The sequence below is a fragment of the Acomys minous genome (genome assembly GCF_964271855.1).
Source record: "Acomys minous genome assembly, chromosome: 2".
NCBI lineage: Eukaryota > Metazoa > Chordata > Mammalia > Rodentia > Muridae > Acomys > Acomys minous.
In genome coordinates, this window is record NC_140484.1 from 23,533,126 (window position 1) to 23,554,641 (window position 21,516).

At 38.0% G+C, this 21,516-nt stretch overlaps 1 protein-coding gene across 4 annotated transcripts in view; it reads right to left on the bottom strand.

The window, feature by feature from the left end:
* BTAF1 (B-TFIID TATA-box binding protein associated factor 1) overlaps positions 1-21,516 on the bottom strand; it is a 90,183-nt gene that overhangs the window by 52,497 nt on the left and 16,170 nt on the right. For 2 of the 4 annotated variants that reach the window (XM_084763720.1, XM_084763719.1), the window contains 10 exons: positions 21,360-21,483; positions 15,263-15,377; positions 12,650-12,793; positions 10,098-10,261; positions 7,938-8,074; positions 5,230-5,359; positions 4,663-4,731; positions 2,430-2,519; positions 1,504-1,599; positions 1,239-1,415 (listed from right to left, as the gene is read on the bottom strand). In XM_084763720.1, coding sequence (XP_084619846.1) covers positions 1,239-1,415; positions 1,504-1,599; positions 2,430-2,519; positions 4,663-4,731; positions 5,230-5,359; positions 7,938-8,074; positions 10,098-10,261; positions 12,650-12,793; positions 15,263-15,377; positions 21,360-21,483 — 1,246 coding nt within the window. Of the gene's footprint in view, positions 1-1,238; positions 1,416-1,503; positions 1,600-2,429; positions 2,520-4,662; positions 4,732-5,229; positions 5,360-7,937; positions 8,075-10,093; positions 10,262-12,649; positions 12,794-15,262; positions 15,378-21,359; positions 21,484-21,516 lie in introns of those variants that run through there. The other 2 variants (XM_084763721.1, XM_084763722.1) reach the window with 2 other exon arrangements.

Consider the following 21,516-nt stretch of genomic DNA (forward strand, 5'->3'; position numbering starts at 1 on the left):
CTCTCTTCAGATGCTGCCAATGTTAGCCAGTCGAAAAAGTATTCAGGAAATTACATCCTGGTTCAATCCTTGTTTCTCTCTAGCTCCTCATTTATCTCAGGTTTTTTTGTTTGGTTGCTTGATTGTTTTCTTTTCTTTCTAAAGTCAAGGTATCACATGTCTAACAGGGTATATTTTACCTAGCTAAGGATGATCTTCTGCCTCTGCCTGTCAAAGACTAGGATAACGACTTTGGAGCACATAGGTTTGACTCCAAGCACTAGGATTACAGGCCTAGGGGACCATGCTTCACTTGCTGTTATCATTTTAGCACTCAACATTTGTTAAAAAAAAAAAAATTATGGGTCATAAATTTAAAAGGCTTTTGTGAGTCAACCTACAAACCCAATTGCTAGCTACGACAGGCTAGAATATATCAAAAATTTCAGTAAGCTATGAAGAAAACATTAATAGTCATCAGTAGATTGTGTGCATATGCATGTGTTTTTATCCAGGATGAAGCCTGACAATGGAATAAACACTGGATTATAAGATACTCCATTTAAAATTTTAAAATATGTCATATGGTTTTGACTTCTAGTATTAACCCTCATTTTATAACCTTAAACAAGGCTTTTAGCTTTTTAGAACCTGTTTCCCTATATGAAACGGTAAGGCTAGTTGTTTTTCTAAGCCTTCTTATAAAGGATAAACATTGATGAATAACGTAAAAAAGTACAGGACTGTGTAGACTGCTTGCCCTGATACTTACTGTAAGTTTCCTGGGGTGGGGTTTCCTGTCTGTTTCTTCTGTATATGTATATCCTATATAACTTAAGTCTCACAGACCACCTCAGACCATGTATTTAATATTTAAATGAGTTTAAACACTTAAAGAACTATGAAATGCACTGAATGAGTTGCAACAGTGTAACTAAATCATCTTTTGATTTCTCTGTAAATTATCATGATCATCCCCTATTTCTGTGACATGTTCTCAAGAAAAGCCTGAGCCAGGCATGATGACACACACCTGTAATCTTAGAACCCAAGAGACAGAGGCAGAGGCAGACACAGAAAAATCTCTGCAATTTTGAGGCTTGCCCAGTCTGTATAGCAAGTCCCAGGGTGGCCAGAGATATCTAGTGAGATCATAAAACAAAGGAATAAACAAGCAATCAAGCACACCCATCACAACAAACAAAACACCAAAGAGGGAAAAAGCCTTCACATACACTTTCAAAAACTGAGTTACTTACCTGACGAACTGCCAAAGCATATTTTATTCCCAGAAGACCACCATGTCTAACTTCCCACTGTTCTTGGGTCAGTAATTTGAGCAGCACATCCACTGTCTTATGAACTCCTGTTTCATTCATGTGCTTTAAGACCACACCTAATGTTTGAGCACAAGTTTCACGAACTGGTGCTACAACCTACAGAGTGAAAAGGAGTCACATATGCAGAAAATTTATTGATGCAGAATTCACAATGTGGGCAAGGCTCCACTGAGGGGCTACTTACTTCATCAGAAACAAAGTCTCCAAATCTGTCCAATGCAAAAACACAAAGAAGTCTAATGACTAAGTCCTCCAACCACTCTTGATGCTGCTGAATCATCTATTAAAAAACAATCGTTTTTAGTAACAGGTAAAAATCAACTCTGTATAAGGAGAGAGTGGAGGTGTTAATTCCAAAAAAAAAAAAAAAAAAAAAAAAAAAATTGGGACAGATTATCTTAGCAGAATGAACAGTTACCAAGCTGTGAAAGAGTTCCATTTACCATCTTTAAATGTAACCATCTCCTCTTTGATGATTGGATATAAAAGACACTACATCAAAATTCTTATATTCATGGTTCCTATTATGTTCCTGTACTCTTAAACACACACACACACACACACACACACACACACACACACACAGATACACACACACACACACACAACCTACTACAGGCTGGGAACCCAGGAGGCAGAGGCAGGAGGCTCTCTGTGAATTCCAGCCTAGAAAGGTACATAGAGTTCCAAGCCAGCCAGGACTCAACAGTGAGACTGTATCAAAATATCCCCCACCTCCAAGAAAACAAAAGAAAAGTATTACTTGAAGTTACTCTTTATCTGGTCTTCTGCTAGCTATGCTATTTCCAGTGTTTTCTCCCTACACTGAGGTTGCTCAGCAACCACTACCATATTATTCACCTTACTCTACTCTCTACTGCTCAAATGCTCTCCTTCCTACAATTGCTCCACTCTAGTGTTTCTGAACATCTCTGTTCCCTAAACTCATTCTACAATGATAAACTTGCATCTTTTTTTTTAACCTTTTCATAAAAGCTCTTCACCTTTCTCACCTTGCATTTCTACTTCGTTACATAACTTTTGTTGCTTCCCCCTAAATTGGAAAAAGAGACAAATACTAAAACTAAATCATAGCTTTAATACTCTTACCTCTTCTAAAGTGCTGTCTCCCATTTTACCACCACTTTTCCCATGAGCCTTAAGAATTTCTCTGAGTCCAGTACCTGCCCCATGTCGAACCTAAAAAGCACGAAGCAAATTTCAAATGTCAATGGTTTAAAGAAGCCAAGTTCAACTTATCATTAATATGAAAGTGTTTTCTAGTCAGCATTGATGTTACAAAAACATCTACTAAAACCTAACCAGGTCTGTCTGTCTGTCTTTCAAGACAAGGTTCTACTCTGTAACCCTGACTGATCTGAAAGCTAGTATGTACACAAGGCTGGTCAAGAACTCACAAAGACTGGCCTGTCTCTGCTTGGATTAAGCCACCTCCCCCCACCCCCCCGCGGCTTACAATAAAGTTTTTAAATAACATGAATTTTGTACTGGGATACAAAGAAAGCAAAACAAATGGTACTTATAAGACTATGTTTTTCTTTTATTTTCTTTTGGTTTTTCAAGACAGGGTTTTTCTGTTTTAGCTCTGGCTGTCCTGGAACTCACTCTGTAGACCAGGTTGGCCTTGAACTCAGAGATCCCCGTGCCTTTACCTCCCAGAGTGCTGGGATTAAAGGTGTGCACCACCACAGCTGGCTCTAGAACTGTGTTTTTCAACTACGACAAATTACATATATTAATTTCACTACCGCTTTAGTTATGTGGAGGTTTTCAAGTTGAACAAGAAAATGGTTATTCTTCAACTCTATCCTAGTTACACCCTACAAATCTACCTGGCTCTCACCTCCATCCCCAGTCTCTACCTGGACTTAGAACTAAACACAAGGGAAAGAAATTTCCATATGTTGTCCGGTATAGCCCAAACAACAGTATTTGAGAAGTATACGCATTTAAAAACAAAAGCAAAAGTGGTCAAGTGCCAAAAGAAGAGAATTCACATGGGATGTCTAATGGCTAGTGCTTTCTTATATCCCATGGATAAATCACCATCGTCTGAGAAGACAAGGATACTCGTTATCTAAAAGACAAAAAGCCACTGACACTACATCCATTTATTTAAAATGCTATCTGAGCTAAGACTTACTTAACTTTAAAAGGTACTCACAGCAGGATCCATCCCCCTTTTCTTTTCTCCTCTCTCCCTCTCTCTCTTTGGAGGATCATACCCAGGCAGGATATCATACATGCTAAGCAAGTGCGATACTAATAAGCTATATCCCATGGCCCCAAAGCAGGTTGGTTTGTTTGTTTGCTTAAAGAAAATCAAGGGACAACTAAAGGTTTGAGACAACCAATAAATTATCAAGCAGAGGACTTCCCCCAACCCTTGCCCCCATCTTTTCTGCATTCTGGAACATGTTTGAAACTTCTTTGAAGAAATACTTTGGAGGCTAAATTACTTCTGAAACTAGTTGAAAACTAACTATTGCCCTGTCTACAGCAATACCACTTTGATTTTTTTCTGGGGGTGGGGGGTGGGGGTGATCTTGAAGTTTGAGCCCAAGGCCTTATATATGATAAACACATGCTTCTTCTATATACCTAGAAATTACCTAGGCCCTGAAATTACTTTCTTGGTAAGTCAAAACTGCTCAGGAAGTTGAGTCAGGAATACCACAAGTTCAAGGCAAGTATGGTCTACAATAAGACTGCCATCCTACTCTCCAAAAGCTGTCCATTTTCAATGAAAAGGAACTTTCCTTTAAACTGTCTAATGAGAAAAATACAAATCTTTATGGTAGCCAAAAGAATTTTTAAACATGAACAATTTGCTTTGGAAAATAATTTAAAGATGAAAAGGCTTTTTAAAAATCTAAATTTTCTATTTAAAAGTCAAACTTGGTGTGGTGGTGCACACTTTTAATCCCTGCACCCAGGAGGTAAAGGCAGAGGAATCTCAGTTTAAGGCCAGCCCAATCTACACAGTAAGTTCCAGGTCAGTCAGTTTACATGAGACCCTGTTTCAACACCACCCATCCTATTAAAGAGAGAGGAAGGAGAGAGAGACAGAGACAGACAGACAGACACATACCCACACACACGAGAGAGGGGAAAGAGGGGAGGGAGAGGGAAAGACGGAGAGAGGGAGAGGGAGGGAGGAAGGGAGGGAGGGAAAGAGAGAGAGAGAGAAAGAGAAGAAAGGGGAAAAAAGAAAAAAAGAAAAAAAAAATACAATATGCCCTAAGTCCTAACAGACCTGAGGGAAAAAATAGGAATCCCAACAAGTTTATTACTCTCCTTGGCTGAGAGGAAGATGCCTTACCTCCCAGGAGGGATTAAAAAGGTCGTTGCAAAGTTCTTCACAAAAGCTTTCCAAAGGCCATTCATTTGTCTAAATAAGAAAGATACAATTACTACTAGATCAAAGCTCTGGATTTAACAGCCTAACAACTTAAGAATTTTAAAAAGGCATGTTTATGTGTAGCCTTAGCAATAGTAACAGGGCTTTAAATTTTTTAAATAAATGTTTTACTAAAGTATAATATGTTTACTAATAAAATTTCTCTTGGCTGACAAATTATACAATAGTCTCAATGTATACATTTAAGAAACTTATAAAGGGGCTTAGAGAGATGGCTCAATGGTTAAGAACACTGGCTGTTTTTCTGGAGAACCCAGGTTCAATTCCCAGCACCCATATGACAGCTCACAACTGTCTGTAACTCCAGTTCCAGGGGCTGTGACACCCTCTTCTGGCCTCCATGGACACCAGTCAAGCAAGTGGTACACAGACATACATGCAGCAAAACATCTATACATATAATAATAATAATAATAACAACAACAACAACAACATTTAAAAAGAAAGTTATAAACAACTTCAATATACCTCTTCAATTAAGGAAGAACATTCTGGAACATTATCAATCAAGACTTTGGAATCATTTGCAGTCTGATTAATAACAACATTTGCTACTTTCCGCCTCTTTTCTTCTGGCTCTCCATCAGTGCTGTCATTGCTAAAAAGGAAGTTACCAGTTTTAGCAGTAAATGAAGGAAAATGCAAATGTTCCACAATGTGTGTCAGAAAATTCACCATCTGCACGGATGTGTTAACTTGCTGCTGTAGCTTACTTAACAATCTTACGTCAGGCTGGAGAGATGGCTCAGAGGTTAAGGGTACTGACTGACTCTTCCAGGGGTCCTGAGTTCAATTCCTAATGACCACATGGTGGCTCACAACCATCTATAATATGACCTATTGTCCTCTTCTGGCCTGCAGGTGTACATGCAGACAGAGCACTATATACATAATAATAAATAAATAAATCTTAAAAAAAAAAAGAGTGTGGTGGCACACACCTTTAATCCCAGCACTCGGGAGGCAGAAGCAGGTGGATCGCTGTGAGTTTGAGACCAGCCTGGTCTACAAAGTGAGTTTAGGACAGCCTAGGCTACACAGAGAAACTCTGTCTCAAAAAAACCAAACCAAACCAAACCAAACCAACAAACAGAAACAACAAGAACAACAAACCTTACATCAACTAAAATTAACTCATTAATATTTTCAACAAAATATAGCCCACTATTCTCTGAGTTGGTGAATTTTTCTTTCAAATTGAATTTTAAAGTTTATATTTCATCTCTATAACCTGTTTCCTTTCTTTTATCTTAAGTTCTTTTAACCAAACAACTAGCCAAACATGACATTAACTTTTTAGGCTTTTGCAACCTGGAGAAAACTAATATGCCAAGTAATACAATATATTCTTATTTGCTGAAAGAATATGACTAAAATTGTACTGTAATGGGGCTGGAGAGATGGCTCAGAGGTTAAGAGCACTGGCCATTCTTCCAAAGGCCTGAGTTCAATTCCCAGCAACCACATGGTGGCTCACAACCATCTATAGTGAAATCTGGTGCTGTATGAAATGTACTGTATAAAAAAAATTAACAAAAACTTCAAAAATATACAGAAACTGACCACAAATAAGAATTATACAGAAAATTTGAAAAAGAACTATTAAATAACTTGGAAAAAATTACAAAGGCTGGCTTAGTAAAAAATATTATAAAGGAAAAGGCAAATAATCTGGGTGTCATGATACACGCCTTTTAACCCAGCACCAAAGTCAGCCTAGCCAACAAATGAATAAAACACAAACTACCCTTATACATCATTAAAAGAACTGAAAAACATGGTGGTGCATGCCTTTAATCCCAGCACTTGGAAGGCAAGCAGATATCTGAGTGCATCAGGCCAGCCTGGTCTACAAAGTGAGTTCCAGGATAGCCAGGGCTACACAGAGAACCTTGTCTCAAAAAACCAAGAATTGAAAAAGTAATGCAGTTTCAAGTATAGTTTTACTGTCTCTAAGTCTCTCCTTCTCTCTACATTTCATTAGTTTGCTTGTTTTTCAAGATTGGGTTTCTCTACACAGGCCTGATAGTCCTAAAACTAGCCCTGTAGACCAGGTTATCCTCAAACTCAATGAGATTTGCCTGCCTCTGCCTCCTGTGTGCTAGGATCAAAGGCATGTGCCACCACACCTGGTGCTCAAATAGGGATTTTTTTGTTTTTGTGTTTTAAATTTAGCTATTTGTGCTGAAATCTTTTTTTGTTTGTTTGTTTGTTTTATTTTTCAAGACAGGGCTTCTTTGTGTAGTCCTGGCTATCCTGTAACTTACTCCATAAACCAGGGTGGCCTCGAAATCAGAGTTTTGCTTCCCAAGTGCTGGGATTAAAGGGGTGTACCACGACCCAGTTTGCATTTTATTTTATTTTTTTATTTTTTGCTAGGGAAGGAGTGGTTTGAGACAGGTTTTTCTGTGTAGGCCTGTCTGGCCTGGAACTCACTCTTTAACAATTAAACATTACAAATACTTTTTAGCTTTATCTGAATTTAAAGAACAGAAGTACTATATGAGCTACAACAAAGACTTAATTGTATACTTTGCAATATTTATAAATTCATCACTTAAACATCTCTTGAATACCATTATGGTCTGATTTAATAGACAGGTGCTCAAGAATCTACAATGTAGCACACAGTTCAGAGATTGATCTGAAAGATGTTGTCTTGAACTAGCTACCCTTTGAGGACAGATAACACGCTTATTAATTCATTATAAATCTGAAGACAATGACTCTTACTTCAAAGTTCTTTTCTACAGAAAGATTAGGCCAGCAAGTACAGACTACCTTCCACTATTTAGCACAGCCCTTAGTTAAAGAACAAGGGATAATACCCTAACAGCGCTTTCCCTTAAGAAGTGCATCCCTCTCTGAATTCATTCTCATTTGATGCAATTCAGCCATCCTGAACATTCACAGTGAAGTGTGTACATCCCATGACTGGAATGCTCTCACCTAGTAGGTCTTCAATCTTCATGTGAGACTGAAAAGTCACTAAGAAAAAAAAATCTACTCCTATAGATTTTTCTGGAGAAACAATCCCATTCTCCAGTAACAATAAATACTCTGTCCTGAGTAAAACAACTGAAGCAGCACTACTCAAGTTGAACAAAGGCATCAAAAGTTCACCTGTGTACCAGGCACACATACTGCTTCAAGTGAGCAAGCAGAAAGGTTACTACCTCTTCTCATTTGGTTCCACAGCATCCCTGGATCTCTGTTTCGCAAATAACTTGGCCATTCTTTTAGCTTTGTTCTTCTGTCTATTACTCATTCCTGCTCGGAATTCTGAATCAATCAATTCAGCTGCCTGGAGAGTCTAAAAGGGCAAAACAATGTGTTTCAACTGTCAGAAATTGAAATAATTCAATCTTAGGAGAAAAATGTATACAAATTTTAATACAGAGATATTAACATTCTTTTTAATAATACTACACCATTATGTACCATGATCTTACTTGCTCAGCATGTACTTTATCAGCTGAACCACTTCCCCCTGAAATTTCTATATACTGAAGTACTGTGTGTCCACGTAAGCCATATTGACCTTTCCCCACTTAATGTAGCTTAGTATATAGTATATGTATGTTGAACACAGTTATGTGTGTAGTGTATGTGTTTGTGTGGGTGTGTGCATGAGTGCTCTCAGGTGTAGTCAGCCATCCTAAACATTACATAGTCAAGGAGTTTACATTCCATGACTGGAATGCTCTCCCCTTGGAGGTCTTTAGTCTTCATGTGAGGCTGAAAATCACTAAGCAAAAAATAATAAAAATAAAAACCATGCCGGGCAGTGGTGGCACTTGCCTTTAATCCCAAAACCCAAGAGGCAGAGGCAGGCAGATCTCTATATTAAGTCCCAGGCCACCCTGGTCCATAGAGCAAGTTCCAGGACAGCCAGTTCTACAGAGAGAAACCCTGTCTCGGGGGAAAACAAAAAACAAAAAACAAAAAAACAAATATTCTACTCCTATAGATTTTTCTGGAGAAACAATCTTATTCCCCAGTATCAGTAAATACTCTGTCCTGAGTAAAACAAGTCAAGCTGTATTAGGAAGACCTTGTCTCAAAAACAAAAATAGTATGCCTTTAATTCTAGCATTGGCAGAAGGATATCTGTGAGGTATAGGATGGCCAGAACTACATAGAGACCTTGGCTCAAAAAATAAAAAATAAAACTTGAAAAAATTTTTTTCTTAACTGTCTCATTACCAACTAAGACTTATTTTATAACTTTTCTGTGCTATAAGTGTTATGTAAATAAATAGTCCTAACAAGGAGAGGGTTCTGAAGAGCTGAGATTTCAAAATAATCACAATATCATAAAGTTATAAAAATAAAAATCTCAGTAAAAGATGTGCCAAAAGAAAGAAACAAAAAAGGAAAAGGAAATAAATAATTATAGCCTTAAGTGACTGACTGGTCCAGTGTTCTATCGTCAACTTAGCCACATGACCCTTTCCTCTTAGCCACTTTCTATTTGATCTTTTTCTGTTCACTGAAAATACTATAAAAACTACATAAGCAAAACCACCTGGGAGCACTCATGCATACACCAATACAAACATGCACTACACACATATATGTGTTTAATCCACATATACTGTTATACTAAGCTACATTAAGTGGGAAAAGGTCAATATGACTTAAACGGACATACACAATGCTTCAGTATAGAAATTTCCAGGGGAGATGGTTCAGTTAATGAAGTACTTAATAAGCAAGCCTGAAGACCTGCATTGAAGGCCCAGCACCCATGCAAAAATTTCAGGAACGATACATAAGTAAATGTAAACAGATTGCCTATAGGAATAGAAAAGTTTGTGTCCCTAAGTTAGTGGTAAGAAAACACTTTGGCGGACTGGAGAGATGATGACTCAGCAGATAACCGTGTTGGTATTCCTGCAGAGGACTTGAATCTGGTTCCCAGAGCCAGCATTGCAGCTTCTAGTCATCTATTGACTCTTATACCATGCTTGGTTTGTTCATTCAATTGTCATATTCTTGCATCCTATTTTCCTCTTTTTAAGAATATCCTATTTTCCTCTTTATTTTTAGAACTATGATCACAGTTCTAAACATTTCTATTATTTTCATATCTATGATAGTTCTTTTCTCATTCTCCCCAAAAATGACTTTTATCCTCCATTTGGGAGAGAAAATTACTTTTATCATCCTTGTAGGAGATAGGCTGGTCTTCTGCTTAAGAGGTGAACTAGAGTAGTACTAAACAGCAACGAGTAGAATTAAGCACAGCACTTTTCTTCACGCAGTTGTGTAACAAAATGAAGCACACCCTCTGTGCTGTTACTTGCAATCAAACAGCCCAATGTTTTACCTACAGATGGTTTGTTTACAAGGGCCGCTGCAGTTGGGGTGTAGTCCAAATCTTCATCGTTGAAGAGTTCTTCAGTACTCATTCCCATCGCTTCTCCCATATTAAGCCCAAGTTTCTTCTGTAATAACTTCCGTTGGCGTGCTATCCTCTCTTTAGGATCCACTTCACCTGTAAACAGGAGGGAAAAAACAAAACCATTCCCTCCAAATCACTTAAAAACTTTTTTACTAGCCAGGCATAGTAGTGCACTCCTTTAATCCCAGCACTCAGAAGGCAGAGACAGATGATCTCTCTGAGTTCAAGGCCAGCCTGGTTACAGATCGAGTTCTAGGACAGCCAGGACTACCCAGAGAAAGCCTGTCTCAAAAAACAAAAAACAAAAAACAAAATTTTTTAAAGGAGAGAAGGTTTTTACTATGCAGATCAAACCACTACAATAAGAAAAAATGTATTTAAAAAACACAGTCAGACATTTGCTTGGTTAATTACAAGTGGTACCACATGCCTGTAATTGAAGCACACAGAAAATTGAGGAGGCAGTAGAGGGCCAGTCTAAGCTACACAGTGGAGTTCTAGACCAGGCTGGAAAGGTAAGACTCTCAATTTAACAAAACTAGAGCCAGGCATGCCAGTGCATCCCTTTAATACCAGCACCTGAGAAGCAGAGGCAGGAGACTCTCTACAGCTTGAGGCCACTCTGGTCTACATAGCAAGTTCTCGGACAGCCAGAGCTACACAATGAAACAATGTTTCAAAACGAACAAAACAAACAAAACAAAAACTAGAGCCAAGCAGAGTGGTACTCAGAAGGCAGAGGCAGGCCAACTAGGTCTGTTATGGCTGACTAAGGAGACACAATCTAAGAAAAAAAAAAAAGGAAGGAAGGAAGGAGGGAGGAAGTGAGGACAGACAGAAAGACAAACAGGAAAAAGGCAAGCAGGCAGAAAGGCACACAATAATTATGACAATAATGATGATGTTAAAAAATCTTTTGTCGGGCTGGAGAGATGGCTCAGAGGTCTATTCTTCCAAAGATCCTGAGTTCAATTCCCAGCAACCACATGGTGGCTCACCACCATCCATAATGAGATCTGGTGCCCTCTTCTGTCACATAGGCACACATGCAATCAGAGTACTGTACAACTAATAAATAAATAAAGCTTGAGATTAAAGATGTATGCTGCCACATCTTATTTATTAATTAAAAACATCTCATTTTATATGCGTATGGGTATTCTCTGTCAGCACAGGAGAAACTCATCCACAGAGCAATTAAAGATTCAGTGCCTGTTGTTAAAAACAACAGTGCTCTAGATGCGATCAAAGACAAGTTTTTACAGTTCACAATCTCATGAATCACACTGAGATCAAATATCCTGCAACAGAAAGCAGAAGGCTGATTTACTAGGCAAGTCAATAAAGGTGCTTACCACCAAACCTTCTAACTTGAGTTCAATACCTCGATCCCACCCAGTGGAAAGCAAGGACTGAAAATTCCTCTACTCTCTACACCATGCTACACGCGCCCCTGACCTTACATGCACACACAGTGAGTAAATAAATGGAAAAAAAAAAATCACAATCATACCACTATCATCTATCACTTATAATATTTCTCTGTAGCTTTGTCTGGCCTAGAACTCACTATGTAGACCAGTGGCCTGGAACTCAGAGATCCGCCTGCCTCTAATGGAATTAAAGATGTTGATATGCATCCTGTCCTGCCCTCTCCACCACCATGCCCCCATCCTTTTGGGGGGAGGGGTTGAGACAGAGTTTCTCTGTGTAGCCCTGGCTGTCCTAGAACTTGTTATGTAGACCGGGCTAGCCTTGAACACAGAGATCCTCCTGCCTCTGTCTTCCAAGTCCTGGGATTAAGGTATGTACTTCCACAGTCCAGCTCTGGCCCCTTTTTTTAAATTAAGAGACAATATACTTATTTACAGAAATCCTTTTTTTTTTTTTTTTTTAAATCAGAGGGTTTGTTGTTGATTTTTGTTTTTTTTTTTTTTTTCAACTCAAGGCCACAATCTTGAATAGAAAAAACATTTAATTTCTTGTAATCACCCTTTCTGGTTTTTGGGCTTTTTGAAGCAGGATCTCCCTATGTTGTACAGATTGATCTCAAATTCCTGGACTCAAAAGATCCTGTTTCAGCATCCAAAGAAGCTGGCACTCTGAGGTACAAGCCACCGTACTTAAGCCATTTAATTACCTTTATATCTAACATATTCTGTAAGCCACCTAGCCAAGGTTTAGTTTTAATTTCAATTTTTTACTTTGGACATAGGCACAAGTTCTAACACAACTCAAAACATAAAACAACAATAAAATAACCTTCAGATTATCAGAACTGTAACAACACTGCCACAATCGATACTGGTTCTGATTGCTGTATCTTTAGAACAAGCACTGCTGCCTACTTTGTCAACCTGTAAGTCACCATACACAAAAACTTCAGTCAATTTACATTTGATGAGTATATATTAAACAGCACAACAAATTATGTATTAGTTTTAAAACAACATTTCAGGCTTCTCCAGGACTACTACTAACCTGATTTTTCATCTTGGACTTCAAATTCTGCACCAGCAGAACCCAAAAGTGATGCCCCGTGCTGTAGCAATCTGCATATATCAAATCTGTCAAAATTTAATCGATCTGTAGTAGATGAATCTTCCATAGAACTCTCTGTGGGGTCTAGATGAAGTTTAAAAATATTATTTGACTATATAGTCAAAAACGCAGAATGAAAGAACATGGCATATCATTACTTATAGTATTGGCTAATATTTAAGAAAAACAAAGAAGTAGGAAAACTAGTGTGATTTATCTACAACTAGTCCTTAGTTATCTGTAAATTAGTTATTGACTTGATGACTCCACTTTTACAAACCATCAGAATGGAAAGTGGGTTCATGTGCTTCCAACCATGAAAGCATATTATATGAAGAAATCTTGTTGACATATATGTTAAGTATTATACTTTAATTTACTGTTTAAGGATGAAAGACCTCCAGGGTTACAGCATAGTTTATTGTACTACTAAATCAGAAGACAAGCATGCACAAAATGCATTCATAAATAAGTAGAAAACTTTGTCTCTCCCTATGTCCGAGGAATAGGCAGTATATAAACAACCACTCATTCAACAGGCCTTGCTTTCCATACTCTAATTGTAACCTCGCGACAAGCCACTGAAATTAAACACCCATTTGTAACCCAAGAATCTCTTTTTTTTAAAAAAAGAATATCTTCAAAATGTTCTACATTCTCCCCCAAAAAGGTCAGCTACAAATGCTAAACTATAGCTGCTTACTAACACAACTGTTAATTTGACATTTGCAGTCACTCATTGTAAATCCTAGCCCTGCTTAACTTTAAAAATACAACAAACAAGCAAGCAAAAAAATTCATGTTTTCTAGTAATGATATGCAGTCTTACTATAAATTAATGCTAATATAACTAGTTCAATAAAATGAGCTGTACTGTGTCTATCCAACAAGATATTTGGGCAAAGTGAGCTGGAAATAAGAAGGTTCTGGGTTTACATTTGATAAAAGGCAAACTAATATAAAAACTCAAAATAAAATATCAGAAAATAAAAGCAAAAACTTTTTTTTTCTTTTCTTTTCTTTTTTTTTTTTAGTTTTTTTGAGACAGGGTTTCTCTGTGTAACAGCCACAGCTGTAGACCAGGCTGGCCTTGAATTCACAAAGATCCACCTGCCTCTGCCTCCCAAGTGCTGGGATTAAAGGCGCACGCCACCACATGCAGCTGCAAAAACTTTTAAGGTAAAACTAGATTTATGCTAAAAGACTGAAAACGAATCTAGTTGCTCCTTATGGAATTCTTACATAGGGAATATTTATCTTCTGAAGTACCTCACAATGCTAGAATTTAAAAAAAAAATCCAAAAAACACTCAACTAATGCCTGAACACTAAATTTGTAACTCTGTCCTTTGATAGAGCTCACACCACTACATATCTGATTCTGTGTTACCACATTCTAAAACCCAAAATTTACATACAACAATGTGTAACAAAAATTCACTTAATTAAAATGTATGTCTAACCAGGCGGTGGTGGCGCACGCCTTTGATCCCAGCACTCAGAAGGCAGAGGCAGGTGGTTCGCTGTGAGTTCGAGGCCAGCCTGGTCTACAAAGCGAGTCCAGTACAGTCAAGGCTACACAGAGAAACCTTGTCTCAGGGGGAAAAAAATAATATGTCTAATAGCTTTACCAACGGAATAAAATTTTCTTTAAAATATCAGCGTGGGCACTCGATCTTTACCTCTATACAACACACAAAGAGAACAACAACAAACACAACTATTTCCGACGGCAGAACAGCTCAGTCATGGAATGCCTGCTTGTTACCCACAGGCCCTGGGTTCAATCTTCAACACCACAAAAGCAAAACACTGAGGCTGGAGAGATGCCTCAGAAGTTAAGAGCACTGCCTGCTTTTTCCAAAGGTTATGAGTTCAAATCCCAGCAACCACATGATAACTCACAACTATCTATACTGAGATCTGGTGCCCTCTTCTGGTGTGCAGGCATTACATGAAGACAGAACATTATACACGTAATAAATAATCTTTTTAAAAATTACATTAAAAAAAGAACTGCCAAGTACACAAAGTTTAGAAAATACCACACTATACAATCTTCCAAACAACAGTGAAAAATGAATTGTTTCAGAAATATTCATTTCTTTAAAGAAAGTAATAAAGTTAGTATACTGTAAGATTAAATAATTTTAGAAATACATATGAAAACACTGTTTATCCAGCAGTTTCTTTTTAAGTTTAGTGGCAAAACTATCTTTTTGTTTGTTTGTTTGTTTTTTACTTTTTGTTTTGTTTTGTTTTCGAGACAAGGTTTCTCTGTGTAGCCTTGACTGTCCTGGACTCACTTTGTAGACCAGGTTGGCCTCGAACTCACAGAGCTCCACCTGCCTCTGCCCCCCAAGTGCTGGGATTAAAGGCATGTGCCACCACGCCCGGCCTGGCAAAATTATCTTATTCAATATTCTTTCCTAGCAAAGCTAAACATGAAAATTAAGCCTTTAAATCAAAATTGAAATTAATAAGCCACACTTCATGCTAAACTTAAATCTACAGTCATGCTTTATTTCAAACTACTTTTCCACTTTAAAGGTACCTGGTTTGGTTCTTGGCACTGGATTCCATTCAGGCACGTTTTTCACAATAGCTTCAACAGCTTGTCCTGCTGCAATCCGGGTATCCCAATTTGCACTCCTTAAATATATTAATACCTTAAAATTATAAAATAAAATAATTACATATCAAAACAAAAATTTGTTCTATGTAAGCAGAAAAAATATTAATTTGTTATTAGTTGATAATCTGGTGTCTTTCAAATATACAAAAAATTTCAGATTTATTAAACTCATAAGATTTGATTATTCACAGAAAATGTTAATAATGTTTTTTGTTTTCTAGCATTTATCATGTGTGTAAGTGTGTGTGGGGGTCAGAGGACAACTTGCAGAAATTGGTTCTCTCCTTCCACTTCTGGGTTTCAGAAACTGAACTCAGGTTACCCGCTTGTTCCTCTAACCACTGAGACATTTCTCTTGTCCTCACTACCTTAAAAGGAGGAATAAGAAAACAATAAAATATTTAAAAGCATTAAAAAAAAAATTAGCCAGGCATGATGGCACATGCCTGTATCCCAGCACTCAGGAAGGCAGAGGTAGGTAGATCTCTGTGAGTCTGAGGCCAGCCTGGACTACAAAGTAAGTCCAGGACAGCAAGGATACACAGAGAAACCATGTCTCAAAAAAACAAAATCATTATTTAACGTACTTAAAAGCAAATTTGGGCTGGTAAAATAGCTTATTAAATAAGCTAGTGACACAAACTGCTAGTCAGGCAATCATGAAGACTTAAATTTAATAATCCCTAGAACTCAAATAATAATCAGGAATGGTGTCCGGCATTTGTAACGCCAGCACTGGGAGACAGAGAGAAGCAGATTCCTTGGACTTACTTGACCAGCCAACCTAGATCTCCCTAATAAGTGATCTCCAAGCCTATGAGAATCTGTCTCAAAAAATCTCAACCTGGGGGCTAGAGAAATGGCTCAGCTGTTAAGAGCACTGGCTGCTCTTCCAGAGGTCCTGAGTTCAATTCCCAGCAACCACATGGTGGCTCACAACCATCTGTAATGGAATCTGATTCCTTCTTCTAGTGTGCATGAAAACAGAGCACTAATATACATAAAATAAATCTTTTTTTAAAAATCCCAACATGGATTATGGCTCCTGAGGAGCAAAAGTCCTGGCTGACCTCTGGGGCACACAGTGTGCCCCCCACCATACACCCACCACACACACACACTCTTCCAATCCCAACCCCTACACACACACACACACACACACACACACACACACACACACACACGATCAAGTATGTGTTTAGGCTATTCATAGGCTGGGATAAGAGAGCTGCCCCATGTCTTAGGCTACATCAGTTAGCTCCAAGCCACTGCAATCTACAGGGTAAGACTGTCTCACACACACAAAAGAAAAGCCAGTGTGGTGGTACATGCCTTTAATTCTAGGACTCAGGAAGCAGAGGTAAGGCTCAGCCTCTAAGAGTAAAAGATGTCCTATAGTCAAAAGACAAATATAAATGTGGTAAAAATAGCAACTTATCAGAGGATTAATTCTGTATTATACAAAGTGTTCGGTGAGGTGCAAAAAGAAGTAATCCAATATATCTCTATCTAAACATATATAGATCTAGGTTGGCTGGCCAAGTAAAAAACATACATACACACACACACACACACACACACACACACACACACACACACACAAAATGTGGTTATGTTTCTCAGCATTATTTGTATATATTATAAAATGCATATATTATATAATACATATGTGGATGTATTTTTTAAAAGAGAAACTTAAACTAAGACCTAAATGTATAAAAGTCTAGAAAAAAATATCAGGGTAAATCTCCATGACCTTGGGTCAGGCAAGTTTTCTGCACATGACAAGAAAAAGAACTAAATTTTTTGTTTGTTTGCTTCTTTGCTTGTTTATTTTCCTCAAAGATAAAACTGGGGCTTGAGAGAGGGCTTAGCAGTTAAGAGCAGTTGCTGCTCTTCCAAAGGATATGGGTCCAATTCCCAGCATGCATATGGTGGCTCACATTCATCTGTAACTGCAGTCCCAGAGGATCCCATGCTTTCTTCTGGCCAGCACACACATAGTACACAGATGTAAGTGCAGGCAAAACACTCAAATACACAAAATAAAAATCATAAATCTTAAAAAGAAAATAGAGCAAATTTGGGGACAAGAACTCAGTGCTTGACCACAAAGCCATGGATTGTATCCCCAGCACTATTTAAAAAAAAAAAAGGAAGAAATTTCCTTATATTCTTTTCAGGATTATCATCACTTTCTCCTAACTTGCTTTTTGTTGCTTTGATTAAAACACTGACTGAAACCAACATGAGTAGGAAAGGCTTTATCTGAATTACAGGTTAGAGTCCTTCATTGAGAGAAGCCAGAGCAGAACCTTAAGGAAGAGACCTGGAGGCAAAAAGCTAAGCACAGACTATGGAAGGAATGCTGCTTACCTGGCTTGCTCAGTTTGCTTCCTTATATAACCCTGAACCTCCTGCCCAGGAGCAGCATTGCCCATGGCGGGCTAGGCCCTCCACATTAATCAGAAATCAAGAAAATGGCTCACGAGCCAAGCGTGGTGGTGGTGCACACCTTTTACCCTAGCACTTAGGGAGGTAGAAGTAGGTGAATTGTTGTGAGTGTGAGAACAGCCTGGTCTACACAAGTTAAGTTCAGGATAGCCTAGGCTACACAGAAATTCTGTCTCAAAAAACCAAAAGGGAGAAGGAAGGAAGGAAGGAAGGAAGGAAGGAAGGAAGGGGAAGGAAGAAAGGAAGAGAAAGAGAGAAAGAAAGAAAATGTCTCACAGACAAGGTCACAGGCCAATTTGACAGAGGCAATTCATCAATTGAGGTTCCCTCTTTCCAGGTAACTCTAGTTTGTGTCAAGTTAACCAAAATCAGCACTCATGGTTTGGATATCTTTCATTTTTTGATAAATATATTTACTACAGTGTTCAGTTGTTTTGTTTTTGGTTTTGGTTTTTTGGTTTTTGTTTTTGTTTTTTTTTACTTACCAAAGAAGTTTGGTATTGTTTCAAATTATACTATCTATATATAGTTTTGATTTTGTTGTGTTTGCTTGTTGTTTTAGTCAAGCCAGTGTTTCACTATGAAGTCCTGACTGTCCTGGATAAAGCTCACTATGTAGACCAGGCTGCCTCAAACTCATAGAAATCCACCAGTCTTTGCTTTCTGCGTGCTGGGATTAAAGGTGTGTACCACCCTGACCAGCAGTTCTTTTTAATAAGCTACTTGTTCATAACTGTTATTCCCTATTAGATTACTTCTTTCTGTACCTTACTGAACACTGTGTACAATACGGAATTAGTACTGTCAAGTTGCTATTTTCAGCACTCTTATATTTGTCTTTTGACTATGGGACATCTTTTATGCTTAGAAAACTAAAAGTATTTGATAATTTTAAAAGGAGAAATGGTTTCGTGGTTAAAAGCACATGCTGCTTCTGCAGAAGATCTCAGTGTGGTTTCTGGCACATCAGGCAGCCCACAATTGCCTTAACTCTAGTTCCAAAGGATCTATAACCACCTTCTGAGCTCCATGAATATCTGTATGCACATAACATATACACAGGCAAAACACCCACATGCATAAAAATAATAAACTTTTACAAAGAAACAGAATAGTTGGGCATAACAGTGCATGCCTTTAATCCCAGCACTCAGGAGGCAGAGGCAGATAGATCTCTGAGTTCGAGGCCAGCCTAGTCTACAGAGTGAGTTCCAGGACAGTCAAGAAACTATGTCTCAAGAGAGGAGAGGGGAGTGAAAGAGAGAGAGGACAGGAGAAGGGGAGGGGAGGGGAGGGGAGAGGAGAAGAGGGAGGGGAGGGGAAAAGAGTGGAGGGTAGAGGAGAGGAGAAAAGGAAGAGAATAAACCAAGAACCACATCTCCACACAGTAAAAAAATTTACATAGATGTTTATGGCAATATTTTTTCCACAACATAAATATCTATCAGGTGATGAACAAATGAATGGTAATATACTGTGTGAGTCCTATCTATTCATAGTCACAGAATTAAAAGTCACTTTGCAGTAGAGAGGAATGAAGCAATAAAACACAGTACAAATATTAACACATAATTTGTTTTGCATAAAATTGTCAAACAGACAAATGTATAAATTTGGTTTAATGGCTTTCTAGAGCTGAATATTTAATTAAATACTGAATATGTACTAAAACAAAAGATATGCTAAAAGAATGACATATTTCTATTGTAATAAAAACATTTTAAAATTAGATTGTTGTGCCTGGCAGTGGTAGTACAAACCTTTAATCCCAGCACTTGGGAGGCAGAGGCAGGCAGATCTCTGAGTTCGAGGCCAGCCTGATCTACAGAGTGAATTCCAGTACAGCCAGGGCTACACAGAGAGACCTTGTCTCAAAAAACCAAAATAGATAAATAGGTATAGATAGATAATTAGATTGCTGCGATACCTGCTGCACATAACAGCGATACACTAAATATACAGAAACGTGTAACTAATGGTTGTAAATTTTTATTTTATGCATTAAGTATTTGCATGTATGTATGTATGTATGTGTGTGTGTGTGTGTGTGTGTGTGTATGTATGTATGTATGGGCACCCCTATGTGTGCCTGGAGACTAGAAGATGGAGTCAGATTTCCCACAATTGGAGTTACAGAACAATCTGATAGCAGTCAATGTGCTGAAGTCAGAATTAAAGATAGAACTTCTAGCACGCCTTTGATCCCAGCATTCAAGAGGCAGAGGCAGGTGGATCTCTGAGTCTGAGGCCAGCCTGGCCTACAAAGCAAGTTCTAGGACAGCCAGAGCTGTGTTACACAGAGAAATCATGTCTCAAAAAACCCAAAAGGGGAAAGAAAATAACACTAATACTCCCTTGAAAGACTAAAAACCTTTTTTCAGTTTTCAGTTTTCTATTCTACTTACCTTACAGAGAGTATAATAATACCTAACTGCATCCTTTTCTATTCTGAGAATGTGGAGCCTATAGGTACCCAATTAATCCCTCCATCTCTATCTTGGTTAGAAATGTCTATAGATAATGTCTATACTATTAGCCCTTAAGGTACCAATCAAACAATCCCCTTTCTTTCTTTCTTTCTTCATTTTGTTTTGTTTTGGGTTTTTTTGTTTGTTTGTTTGTTTTGGGGGTGTTTTTGTTTTTGTTTTTGTTTTTTTGGTGTTTTGGAGTCAGGGTTTCTCTGTGTAACCTTGGCTGTCCTGGACTTGCTTTGTAAACCAGGCTGGCCTCAAACTCACAGAGATCAGCCTGCCTCTGCCTCTTGAGTGCTGGGATCAGAGGTGTGCGTACCATGCCCGGCAACAATACATATTTGTATGTGTTGAAAGGGGATTTATAACTCTGACTCCTATGCATCAGAGAAAGACAAATGATAATGAAAGAAGAGGGTTAGACTAGACGTCCTTAGGGCTTCCAATGTCTCCGAAATCACATGCCCGCACCCTGTTCTCTAACTCCTGCTACTTCCCTGCTTCCACCAACCCAAAGTATTACTTATTGCTTTATTCTACATGCAAAGAATTTAACACATGAAAATTTTCAAATATTAATGTATAGGTACACTTCAACATACCCAGAGAGTTAAGCAAAAGTACAGCCATTGCACAGGCAAAAACATGTATTAGAATTACAGAAACACTGACCACCAGAGCAGAAAATTCCCCACTCCAAACAGCTCAACTAGTCTTATATTCAAGCTCTTCCCATGAGTACTCATCCTTTTGAAAACTATCAACTGTCATATAATTATTAACCATTAAGAACAAGTTAGACTACTAATAAACCAGAGTAACAACTTAGTTCATTAACAAAGTGGGTCAGATTCAAATTTGTCACACAAGCAAAAGGTTTAATATTGACAGAGCCCTTAAACAATTAAATCTGAAATACTTTATATCTTTCAAACAAATAGCAACTTTGAAAAATTACTTGGAGAACTAAAGACATTTAGTGGAATTTAAAGACATCAAGGTCACAGGGTAATTTTTACCTTTCCTGTTGTTTCTCTGCCATAGACAAGTCTTTATACTTGTATTACATTAAGAAAATATTGAGTTCTTACCTTAGACAACAAATTATTTAGTTCATGAGGATGAAGCTTCACCACTTCTCCAAGTTGCTGTGCAGCAGCTTTTCTTGTAACTGGAGTAGTACCGGTATCCAGTAAAATAAAAAGACGATCAAGTCTATAATAGCAAAAATACAATCAATCTGAATGT